General features: G+C 37.8%; 1 protein-coding gene across 3 annotated transcripts in view; it reads right to left on the bottom strand.

Annotated features, from left to right (window-relative positions):
- Positions 1-6107: 6107 nt before the first annotated feature.
- CEP89 (centrosomal protein 89) overlaps positions 6108-13434 on the bottom strand; it is a 33808-nt gene continuing 26481 nt past the window's right edge. For all 3 annotated transcript variants that reach the window (XM_063167657.1, XM_063167658.1, XM_063167659.1), the window contains 2 exons: positions 12554-12723; positions 6108-6528 (listed from right to left, as the gene is read on the bottom strand). In XM_063167657.1, coding sequence (XP_063023727.1) covers positions 6306-6528; positions 12554-12723 — 393 coding nt within the window. In that variant the 3' untranslated portion in view covers positions 6108-6305. The remainder of the gene's footprint in view (positions 6529-12553; positions 12724-13434) is intronic.

Here is a 13434-nt window from a genome sequence, read left to right as displayed (position 1 = left end):
AGGGCTTGCTCTCCTTGGGATGCTGTAAACCCATTAAAAGATTTTTAATTTTACCAGCAATCCTTCTTTTCCTCAGCCACCAAAGGAAAAAAAAAATAAACATTGATTTCAAGGATTCGAATGTTATTTTCCTCATAGACAAGAGAAATGACATTTTACAGCCGTGGGAAAAGAATCCTTCCCTCTCACATAGGTACACAAATAGATGAAGACATGAAGGAGTTCAAATTCCAAGGCATTTTGAGGCAAACACTTTGAGGGCTGCTCCTATTTAACCCTGTAGTTTGAACCTTTTCAAGATGCACTTTACCAATTAAATCATAAAAAGTAATTTTCAACTTTAATTCGGGAAATAGCAAGGGTACAGTATATAAATGCACCTTTTATTATCCCTACTTACCAAAAATGAAGGTTAATGTTTGTTAGGGTTGGAATTTATTGCTTGCAGTAATGCATGCTCTGCTTTGATCAATACTAAAGCAAATGATAAGGATCATCCTAACTTGCAGTTTTTAATTGTAGCTTAGCAGTATCTCAGGGTGAATATTTTCCATTCCAACCTTCCTGCTTCCAGGTTAGTGAATTTTAATGAGAGGACCAGCGTGTTTCCCTGCATTCATCTGACGATATTAATGGTCAGATGTGTTCTAAGATTTGATCTCAGTACTGTCATTCTTTAAATAACTTTATTTTCCTAAATAACTGCAGGTATGTTGCAAGTGGAATATAAAAAAAAAATATATGATTTAATAAATAGCTGTGGTGATGCTGGGTCATGGTTTGCAAGAACTTTGCATCTTGTGAAGTTCAGCAGGAAATATTAGGTGACTGCAATTCTTAATTACCAAATAGACTACAGCTCTTAACAGAATATTTGGGGTTTAAATATCTGTATTTTTCCTTACTTAGTTCTTGGTTCCAGTGGAACTGGTTTTTCTTCTGTGATAAATAAGGCTTTTGAAAATATATTCAGGTCTGCTAAAGGTTCTGTAATAGAACTGCCTGAATAGTGCAGAGTCTTTAGTCCAGCAAGAGATTTATTTTGTATTTTTTTAAGTAGAGCTGTTTAGAGACTCTCAATAAACTCGTAAATGCTGGGTAAATTCTATCCAAAAGGCCACCAAAAAATCAAGAAGTCTCTTCTTAAGGATGTTCTAAAGGAAATTTGATGGCCTCTGGAGAAAATCAGCTTTAGTATGTCACAATAGTTTTTAACAGTGCTTCAAACTCTGATCAGGATCAATGATTTTTCTGATAAACATCCACCTCCGAAGGAGACTGTGGGTTTTTTTTTTTATTTTAAAAACAAAGCCTGACTTTGATCTCCTTTTTGAGTCCAAACTCATTCCACGGGCCTTCCATCAAGCGGGGGTTACCAGTTAACACAGGTTTTGGAAGGCAAACCTGCCCTGTGCCCATCTCTGGCTGAGGAAAGAAACACCGAGTACTGAGGCACTCACTGAGGTTATGATGTTCTGTGCTACTTTTCAAGTCTCATCTTCATTTTATATTTACTGAAACCAAATATTTCAGGTAGAAAAGAATCCTAAAAGCTCAAATATATTTCTTTCTGTATTTCATGTCTGAATATGTGCTTATATAGGTATGTTGAAATAAATTTAGTACAGAAGAAAATAGTCCAGGACTAAAAACAATCTGGAGAGCTCACTCCTTGAGAAAACACATTTTTAAACATAAAGAAGCTTTCCAAGTGCTTCTGCTTTTCTAGATCCAAGCTGATTGACACCATGGAGTTTTTACCACAGATTTGCAGAGAAGGATCAGTACTCAGAATTCTCCTAAATTCTCCTTCCATGCCTGCCCAAGGAAGGATTTGTAGTCCCAAGGGAAAAGCTCTCAGAACTCCTGATGCCATGTGCCAGGATAGTGGCACGAATTTTTCATGGTGGAAATGTCTTAGGAGGTTCTCTCTTCTGAGCTGGTGAAAGGCAATCTCCTGGCCTGAAAAACAGCATCTTCGAGAAAAGAAGAGGGGAAAGGAAAGGGGAAAGGAAAAGGACCTGGGTTTAAATGACTTATAATGGTCAGGGGAATTTTTCTAGGAAGTGGGAATAAAGATAAGGTAAGTACACATCAAAGCTCTGTCAGGTCACATAACGCTGGTACACACTCACCTTAACGCACTGCTGAGTGTCAGACTGTCCCTGCTGCTGACACGCCCAAAACACAGAGTGTGAAATGCTCTGTTCTCACTGTGGAGTAAAAAGTAACACCACTATTTCAGCTGTACCTGGAAAATGCATTGCAACTACTGAGAATTACTCCTGGCAGGAAAATTTATCCACAAACACCAGAGGTTTATGGCCAAAAAGGAGGCAGAGGAGTCCTTTTACTTTATTCGAATAAAGGGAGAGGCCATGGGGCATTTTCCCTGGGTCTCTCAGATTTTAGGAGGGCACAGCCTCCTTTTTATCCCAATTTCCTGGCCACATTTTCCTCTTTCCCCATTGGCTGAGGTGCTTGGGAGGTACAGACTTCCTCAAACACCTGATACCAAAGACTCCCTTCTAAGGTATCACCCCCCACCTTTCTCTTTCCTTGTGTCAGCTAGTGGAATTCCCTGTCACAGACATGTTTTCTGAAAAATCCTTTCCTTGGATTTTTTCTCCTGAGAAGCTGGGAGGCCTCAGGAACAAAAGGTAAACAATGATTATCTGCTGCTGTGGAATGCAACAGGTGCATCTGGGATTGGTCTCATGTCGTTGTTTCTAATTAATGGCCAATCACAGTCAGCTGGCTCAGACTCTGTCAGAGACAGAAGCTTTTGTTATCCATTCTTTCTTTTACTATTGTTAGCTAGCCTTCTGATGAAATCCTTTCTTCTATTATTTTTGTATAGTTTTAATGTAATAAATATCATAAAATAATAAATCAAGCCTTCTGAAACATGGAGTCAGATCCTGATCTCTTCCCTCATCCTCAGACCCCTGTGAACACCATCACAATTCCTTATGGAATTTATGGTTCTTCCCGTTGTTTCTTTCATCTCTCAGTATCCAGTTTTATTTATCAGCAGACCTATAGTTTGTAAAGACAAATCTCTCTCATTCCATTCATCAGTCAGTGGAATCCTTCCCATTGTTTCTTTTATCTCTCAGTATCTAGCTGTATTTACCAGCAGATCCACAGTTTGTTTGTGAAGTTCCTCATTCCTTTCACTCCGAATTCTCCTGTGGTTTTGGTTTCTAAAAGGTGATGGCAATGTTTGCATTTTGAATATATAATCACATTATTTATTCCAAAATATGGCAAAATTATGTTCAGTTTTTATGGACAGAATGCACTCTGTAAATTCATCAATGAAACTTGAAAGTGACTACAGTTCCACAAATCCTGAATTTTCTCCTTTTCTTGGTAGGAATGGAAGAATGTTTTAATGTTGTCTTGTGAAATGAAGCTGAAAATACTTCATGGTTTCAATTTACCAACTGGAAGATCTGGAAGGTTCTGTAATTGGAAGGCAGGAGCAATATAACAGAGTCAGGATGCTCTGTCAGCATTTTCAGGGGAAAATAGCAACTTTATATTGTCAAGTGGGAAAAAGGATAAATTGGCATGGGTAGAGTTACTGTACTAGACTAAAATGAAATAATTTCTTTCAGCTGTTAATAAAAGAGAGAATCAGTTTGGAAGGAACTGGAGGGAAGCACCTGTCTAATCATAATTCTGTTTGTACAACACTGGGCACATTTGCAAATGGGTTTACTTTTTGCTGATCTGAAACAATTGCAGTATTTTACTCTCCAAGTATGTCAAGTGGGTTCATATGTATTTAAAATATGTTCATATGTATTTAAAATAGCCTGTAACAGGATTTTTGTTATGCCAAAGAAGTGTTCCTGAGCCACAGAAGGACTTTTTCATCCATGGGGTGTAACTTTTACTCAGTTCTCTTCCTGTGAAAACTGAGTATGGAGAATCTGATTAAATGTTAGTTCATTTAAAGTTCAACAATGTTAGTTCATTTAGAAGTCATATCTTAAGGATATGCAAATGGCAAATTAAGTGTAGCAATTCTGAACAAGGCCTTAGGAGTGTCACTGTCAGGGTGCTGCCCTTTGAACCTTGCATTAAAACCTACTCTAAAACAAGAGCTGTGAAAATGGGCAGCAGGTGTGGCAAAAGTGCAGTTCTAAGACATTCCCAGGTCATTTCAGTGGAAAAACAGACCAACATGGAGAGTTTTGGAAATTTTGCTTCTGTTTCTAAGAATCACCAATACAATAGCTTTTCCTTGTGAAATTTTTACAGGCTCTTAAAACAAACTCAATAGGGCAATTAAAACCAGATGAGGATAGTATTGTAAATATTAAGTCAGTTCTGAGATTGTATTTGCATATTAAGAGATGCCTATATTAGAAAATATGGCATGAAAGGCTTCATTTTCCAAACCTGCCTTTAGAAAGGTGAAAAGCTGAGGGTATGGCCGTGTTCCCTGCTCTTCCAGAGCCTGCACACCGGCAGATTGGAGCTTGTGTGGAAACCAGAGGAGTGTGGGTCTAACTTACCTGCAGAGGGATTTCAGACCTGACATTTCAAATTGGGTTTTTTTTTCAAATTCAAGGAACATAGGGGACAGGACTGGTGTAGTGATAGACCACCCCCATGACAATTTCACATATTAATGAAGTTATTTCCGACTGTGCTTAAAAATAGCTTCTGGTTGTTATGTTGAGGCGTGGAGTCTTAGAATAATCAAGCTGAAAAGGCCAGGAGAGTGAAAGGATTCAAAGGTGTAGCTCTTGTTAAGTCTCTGTGCAGAGACCAAAAGACAGTGTGCTGTTGAGAATAGCTCTGTTAATCAGTGTCTTAAAGACTCTGGCATGCTGAAGTTGTATCTTGATGAACTGATAAGGCTGCTGCACTTGTGCACTTAAAGGGAAGGAATTAAAGTACATCCTAAAATCCTGCTTGCATATATATTACTGAGCTGCTTTGGTGGCTTCCCATAATCAGGGAAATGTAGCCTGAGTGCCCTGAGGTTCTGCCAGTGCTCTGATCTGTAGCTATTTTAGCTTTGCACAGTGCTGCAGGACCTGCCTTTGAAAGCTGTCCATCTGTCTGTCCCTGACCACCACGGTGTGACAGAAGTGCTGTCCCCACCCTCTCCTGAATAAAGCCATTCCTCCTCACCCTGCAGGAAAACGCTGCAGAAACCTTTCTAGACACAAACACTATGAACTTCTTTTAGTATTTTAACTTGGTTTTCTGCTCTTTTTGTTAACTTTGATCAAAGCCAATAATGAAATAATTAGAATTAATGAAATAATGAAATATTTCATGTAGTATTAGAAATAATGAATTTCTTCCTTATTTCCAATACTACACAACTATGATAGTTATATGGTTTTTGTATTGTTACAGTTTTCTTGGTACCATTTGTGTTTTCTTATGAAAATGAAGCAAAACCAAAAAGCTGATCCAGCAAGTTATATGTAAATCCAAAATAAAGTTGTATCACAGTAATATATACTACTACAAAGTTGATGTGCAATATTGTGAAAAACCAACAAATCTGAAAGCTAATACAAATACAGGTCAATAATCTAAAAGCATAAACAATAAGCACTGCTTCAGAGAATACTCTGGGTGGTTTTGAAGCCACTGAGTCTGAAGCAGGATGAACAAAACAATCTGGAGGAGAGCTGCATCCTGTGCTGGCAAACCCATGGCAGGAGCTCCCCAGCCCCTGTAAATCCCAGATCCTGTAAATCTACACCCTGGACACTTGTGCATTCAGGCACAGCAGCTGTCATGGGGATGGTTCAGTCATGTCTGCTCCACACTCAAATTCTTCTCTGTCCTTCAGACAACAAGATTTTTGGCACACCATCTGGTATAAGGACATCCTTGCATCTTAGAAAGTCAAGATGCTTCCTCATGAGAGAAAAGTACAAGCCACACTTTCTTTTCAGCTTGGATCATACTCCACCTGGCAATTTAGGGAGAATTCACTGAAACTTGTCATTTTAATTTTAACTAGCACTGTCTTGCTGCTCACTTGTTTTGTGGCATTGTGTGTCTGTGCTGAACACCAAGATGTTAACTTAAAGTTTCACCACATTTTGTCTTGAGAATAAACAGCCTTTTCTTCAAATAGCAAAGTTGTATTTTAGGCTAGATTTACATTATTAACAGAACAAGTAGAAAATATGCAGTTCTCATTTTCATGACCCTAAAAATACACTAATATTGAAGACAGCAAGCATTCCATTACACCTCGTGCTGCTGAAAAGTCAAATTTAGGCACCAAGTTTTCTTTCTTGGATGAGATAAGATTCTTATCACTGACATTCCTGCTGAATTTCATTTTCAGTAGGGGATGAAGTTTTCACATCACAATAGCTAAAATCATGTCCATACACTAGGTCCTTCTGAGAGAGTGGTTCATGAACTGTGACAGCACTCCATGTGTTCTTCCTCAGGGATTTCTGTAAGAGTTCTCTCATTCTCTTGTTTTCTTTGGCTGTGGATTCCCACATGATTTCAAGTTCCCCTTCTGTTTTCCTAGGAAAAAAATGAAGAGAAATTTTAACTTCAACAATGTTTCAGCAGTACAGAAGTACAGTATGTGGATAAACAAATTAGAAATAGCCTGTATTTGGGTGCCTGATTGAAATTCATTCCTTTTTTGCTTTTGAAAAAGCTCATTAAAGGTAATGCTATATAGGATATGACCAGAAAACCACCCATTATGTAACAAGTTGGATTAAATCTGCACACAGAGCAGTGCATGTGAGACTCAGATATTGTGACTGTCCCTCCTGCACTGACTGAGGCTCCCTGGTGAGCACAGCTCTGCCCCTTCTCACTGCCCAGAGCACTGTGCCACCCCTCTGAGCCCCAAGGCTCTGCTCAGTGCCAGCCTCTGTGCTCAGCTAATGCATCTTTGGGGGAGCCAAACAAAAGTGATATCAACTCAGAAGGCAGACAAAGCCCAAGAGCTTGGGTTTCCTTTGGCTCCTAGTGTATGTCAAAATACAAAATAATAAGGAAATGAAGATCAGTTGATGTGAAAAGCACAGCTGATGCATGGAAAATGAGCACACATATTTTAATACACAACCAGAGGACACAGGCTCAAGCTGTGTCAAGGGCAATATAGGTTGGATATCAGGGAAAAGTTTATTACAGAAAGAGTGATAAAGTTCTGGAATGGCTGCCTGGGAGGTGGTGGAGTCCCCATCCCTGGGTGTGTTTAACAAAGCCTGGATGTGGCACTGGGGGCCAGGGTTCAGCTGAGGGGTTGGGGCTGGGTTGGACTTGATGATCTTTAAGGTCTCTTCCAATCTGGTCATTCTGGGAATTTGTGAATCTGAACTCTTCTTGGAGGACTAATTTTGAAGCAGAGCTGAGAGATGCAGAGGCAGGGAGTGCTAACTGGCTTTGCAATGAGCAGTCAGAGCACACTGCAGTCCCAGGTAAGGCACTGCAGTGTGGCACCACTGCACAACTTGCAGTCTGGTATTTCACAGTTCAGCTGTTTCCCAGCTCAGCATCTGACAAGAGGCAGTAGCATCCCAAGTGTAGTTACACAAGGGGATTTTGCTTGAAAATTTTGACCTGATTGAAATTTAAAAATGCATTCAGTAGAATTGAAATTTAAAAATGCATTCATTGCTTAGGGAGAGGGTGTCTTCTTGCTAGTCACAACCTCCCCTTCCTTAAGGAATTTGGATTACAGAGCAGCTTGGTTGCTACAGCTGCTGATGCTCTGTACATCTTTCTCAACACCAAAATTTCCTTGTCTCTACAGCTGGTTTGCCTTTTGAAACACAAGTCTTTGCCACTTGGCATTTAAAACTAGATACATGTGCTGTTTCCAGATGCCTTTAGACAAAAGGCATTACATTCATTTCTTATTAATGTAGGCTATTATTAATTAAATAAGTAAAAATAAAAATTTAATTAAACCCCTAACTTAGCCAAAATGTAGGATTTTATAACTTGTTGAGTAAGCAAAATTCCAGTGCTCCACTGATGTTTGAGGATGAAAAAATTATTAGATGTAGGTTCTGAAAGATTCCTCTTTAAAAAAGACATGCCCTCATTGAAGTAAATTCATCCAGCCTTAAATCTCAGAATCTTATTTGGGCTGGCTCAGGAATTCATTGTCATCTATCCTGTAACAGTTTGTTTATATATTCCTTATCACCAAGGTTTTTATTATGGTTATAATTTTGTATGCCACCTCAGAGATAAGACAGCTCCTCCCCCTTGCTGTGCACAACTGCAAAGCTTTTCTGCTGTGGAGCCTCTTCCAAGGACAGTTTAATGCACTTTTCAAACTTACATTCTGCATCCAAAGCACAGCAGCTGGGACTAGCTTGAGGTATTGTTTCTCTGCAGAAGTTTTATAAAATAAACTCTGACCTAGAAAACTCATAAAGGTCAATGACCTGTCAAATAAGACTGGAAACATCTAGGAACTTGTTTTTTACCTTAGGTTCACATCATGAACTTTGTTTATATCTCAAACCTATTATTTAAGGAAAGGTTGTGATATTGATATCTCTTATGGTTACTCAGTGACTAATAAAGATTGCATTATCAGCTGCCTGAAAAACAAAATGCTATTGCTTTCTCATTAAGGGTTGCTGGGAATTTGCAATCTTGTCTAGCAAAGGCTGTAATTACTGATAAGGCTCTAAAGAGCAGCTTCCAGTAAGGGAAATCTGTTTAAAAGCTTTTATTTATCAAAAGTACAAGTATATCTATATGTGTTTCTTCTGAAAACCAAGTAGAAAAATTCTCATCCTTTGGATGCAATGGGTAAGTAGTGGAACTGCTGATTTTTCTTATGAGCTTAAAGAATGCAGGAGGGGAGAAAATTTCAAAGGCTGTAATATTCTGTTATATTTGATGAAAGCCCATGCTAGTTTGGAGTACACTTGTTAAAAAGAGAAGGAGAGAAGCAGCATGGATACATTTCTTTGTCTACTTGTGAGCATGCTGTGACTGCAGCGTAGGAGTGATGGGGGTGGGACAGTCAGGATGGATGGAGATGAGAGATCTCTGAAATCAGGTTTTGGAACTTGGGGTTTATTGCAGAGGGCCTGGGTGCAGAGCCCTGCTGGGAGCTGCCAGGCACAGAGAATAAAGAGAGTGGGAAAGGGAGAGAAGGCAGGAGCGTGGTAAAGAGGATGAGAGAGTAAAAGAGGTAAAGGGTAAACGAGAATAAGAGAGTAAAAGAGGGTAAGAGAGCAAGGTTCCCATTACAATACCATAAATCTTCTTCTGTGTTGAATATTCTAATTCTCACTAACTAATCTAGTACAATACACAAATCCTACAGCAGTTACATGCAGCCTATAAGAATCATTACATTACCATACTGTGTTACATTTTAAGCCCTAAAAACTCCTCTTTGGGCCCCTTCTGCCAAGCTGTAGGGTCTGCTCTGACCCTTGGGCCTGTCTGCAAGCAGAGGGTGTTGTTCCATCAAAAGGGGATCACCTTCAGCTGGCCACACCATTGTTTTCCAGTTGTTCAGTAACTGAGGGATCTCAAAGCTTGCTTTCATTTCAATCTCACTTACAGTTTCCATATTCTCAAAATCCTGTGCCAGGCAATCATATTTACAAGGCTTTCCTGTTTCACCTTCCCCAGCAGTGCAGCTGCTGTGCCTGTGGGCACACAGGGGCTGGGCAGTGCCCTGTTTCACTGTGCTCCTCCTCAGGTTCTGCTCATCCCTCTGCAGGCTCTCACTGAAAGCACAAGGCTCCTTCCAGCTCCAAAGTGGGATTTCACTTTGCTTTTCAAGAGAACTTACCAGCAACAACAGGTACAGTATGCTTTTATGATAAACAATTTCATGGTGGTAGTTAAGTCAGACTTGCCCCAGTTTCCTAACTCCATATTATTAAACTAAATGCATGAGCAAAATAAATGATATGAAATAGTTTTCTGTCTTCACCTGCTTACAGTGAGTCATCATACTTTCAGCTAGATTTTAAAGTAAACTGGATTTCTGCTTAAAATGTGGCATGCTACTCTGGTTTTCATTATGTAACAGTGAAATTAGAGAATAAACATTGATTGCATGCACTTATCTTAATGTCTATGTAGGCATTTTGCACAGAAATATTATCAACTACACAGTATTCTGGACTAAAAATCTACTCTGTAAACACAGCTAGTCACAATAAATTGAAATGTTTGGTACCCTCCTAGCACTAAGGGACTTTAGTTGCTAAACTACAGATGATGAGCAACATCTGAACTACAAATAATTTTCCCTTCCTTACTCCTGTGACTGTGTGAAGGGAGAAAGAAAATAATAAACCTTGTAAAATCATTTAAAAAATCAGAAAAAGCAGACTAAAAGACACGTTTAATTTCTAGCTGATAGGCATAAAAGAGTAGATACATATTTGGATTACCTTGGGAAACTACTTTATATTGCAGTACTTGAGAAGAATAATGGAATATGAAGAAGTTAGTTCATATTAATTTTATCAGCCGTGGTGTTAGTTGGTTTTATTGATTTTGTTTCATAAGCATAAAAACTTATTATCTCTTATAGAGGTGTAGAATTTAGCTGACTTCTTAATAACATTTAAAATTTTTTAATCTACATTTTTTAATACAGTAATCAAAGGAAAACAGCAAATCATGAGGTTAATCAAAATACTACTTGGAAGATTATAGTAAAAATTCTTTTTTACTTTTAGACTTGTGTTCATTATATTATATTCTAATAATTACTGTTAAGATTTAACTACCACCAGAAAAAAGCAGTCACTTGTTACACCACTCAATAATGTTGGAAACTACAGAAATGAAAGACATATCTTGATGGGATTAATCTTGGGCTTGTTTCCATAAACCACTTTTCTTTATCATCCTACAGTTAAATGGACTACAGTGGTGTAGTTCCAGGTCCAGATCCTGTTTCTTAAAAGGAAGCTGCAAATATTAATTGTGCATGTTTACTGAAGAAAAAAGGAATTAATTTGGACTGAAAAGGTAAAAGTGATTTAGTATACTGCATGGAAAGTATAATTACTTTACACATCTGTGTTGCATCATCTAATTTGCCTACTTTGGGGCTAGAAGGGTAAATTCTGAATTATCCATACTGTGGGATTTCAAATTATGCTCTATCCTACTTTGAAAAAAAAAAAAAAAATTTACAGTAAAAAATTGTAACATGAGCCCAGAGATATGAAAGCCATTTAACAGTTTAAAATCCTAAGCAAATATTTTCAGAGAAATGTCAATCAGTTCAATCTGGTTTTTAATGTGAATATATTATATTATTATTAATATTATATATATAATATATATTAATAATATATTATTATATTATTAATGTGAATTTCAGAGATCATTGTACAACTCTGCTACTTACACCTGTTTAATTGCAATGTATAAAGTAACTGAGAGGGACTGCACTGATTTAAGGCAGATAATACCAAGCCCTGTTTTTCTATTGTCTGTTAAAATCTATTTAAATCGATTATTTCACAATGGCAGTGATGACTTGAGAAATGACTGCTTATTACTTTTCTTTAGTTGTAAACAGAAACTGGTTTTTTTATGCTGATAATGTGAATGTGCTATGAAGCTTTCCACTATCAGAGGGAAAAATACTTTTAAAGGACTCTGTATTTAAAGGATATCTCAACACTGCAGACATAATCTTCTATAAATCTGTTCCATTTTCTTCTCTTTTTTTTGCACATAGCCAATCCAAGTCACTTGTTAATAGATCAGTAAGACAGACTCAAAAGAAAACAGATCTTTGGTGTACTTAATAGATTCCCTTTATTTCCTACTATTCTAAAACTCTTGAGGGGTATGAATGGGGAAGTGTTCAGCCTTTAGCAGAAGGTGCTATTAAAATAAATCAACACATATCTTAATTTACAGAATCCTTTCAAATTATCAAAGATTCACACAGATTGATATCCTCCTCAGACTGATATCCTTCTTAAGAACAGCAGCAGCCATATAGAATAAATTCCTCCTTCCAAAGACCTTTCTTTGGAGAGCTGGGTTTCAGGCACTCTCATTTTCATGTCACAGGAGATGGTTTCTTTCCAGCTCTGCTGGAAAGCAAGTGCTGGTGTCTGTGTGCAGGTGCTTTCCTGCCACTGACATATTTTATGAAAATCCTTTTGCTAGGATTTTTCTCCCGAGAAGCCTCAGAAAAGAAATGCAAACAGTAACTATCTGATGGCTGTGGAATGTGGTCTGGAGATGTTTTACCAACAGGTTCATCTTTGATAGGTTGCATGTGAATTGTTTTTAATTAATGGCCAATGACAGCCAGCTGTGTCGAGGCTGTGAGCAGTCACAAGATTTTTCATTATTATTCATTCTTTTCTAGCCTTCTGATGAAATCCTTTCTCTATTCTTTAGTATAGTTTTAGTATATCATTCTATAATGTAATGTAATATAATATAATATAATATAATATAAATCAGCCTTCTGAAACATGGAGTCAAGATTCTCATCTCTTCCCTGGGGACCCTCAAACACCTCCACACTGTCCCTTGTCCCTTCACCTGCCTGTGCCCCCCTCACCTGTTTTGCTCCAGCACCTCCTTGAGGGTTTCCTGTTTGTCTTGCAGCAGCTGCTGCAGGTGCTTCTTCTCTTGCTCATACTGAGCAGTCTTCCTTTCAAATTCCTTCTCCTGCTCACTCATCTTGAGGTTGATATCTCCAAGCTTCCCAGCTGCTTTCTTTTTATACACCTGTAAGGGTTAAAGTTAATAGAAAAAAGTGGGATTGTAGGAGAAATAAGGACAAGTCATTCCCAACAAAAGAAAGAGCTGGAGATACTGATTTTCATTTGAATCTTTACATCAATGCTGCCTTGCTCAATTATGCCAGGTAGACTGCATTATGGGATTTTTTTGATCTATTTCTTAATATGAAGGTATTACACTTAATTTTGTTCTGCATAAAAAACTACAGTGCACAATGAATATCATACTGTATGTCTATTTTATTAGCTGCAACAAAAGGTTTATTTTCCAAAGCTACACTTCACAGCACATGTTGCTTACCACTTGCTGAAGAGTCATACTTATCACTACATACCATGAAAAAGTGTTTCTGTTTTGTTAGTTGTTTAATCTTAGTAATTAAGAGGAAGAAAAGAATACTTTTGCTTACTGCTTCATGTAACAGTCCTCTTGTTCAGTGAAGCACAAGTGATTTTTTGATTAATGGCTATAGTAACTAAATTATTTACTAATGACTGGTCTCATCTCAAAAATAAGAAATTAGTAACTTTGCTTTCTGAAATAACATCCCCATTGAATTGCATAAGCACACAAGAAAACTGGTTTGTGTATTGTTACACATTTCTACATGCTGCTGCTCTTGACAATACCAAAATCCAATATTAACTTAATTTTCTCATGATTACAAATAAAATGCTAAAACTGTTATTTTTCTCT

Source organism: Melospiza melodia, chromosome 13 (assembly GCF_035770615.1).
Source record: "Melospiza melodia melodia isolate bMelMel2 chromosome 13, bMelMel2.pri, whole genome shotgun sequence".
NCBI lineage: Eukaryota > Metazoa > Chordata > Aves > Passeriformes > Passerellidae > Melospiza > Melospiza melodia.
This window is presented reverse-complemented; position numbering and strand designations above follow the sequence as displayed.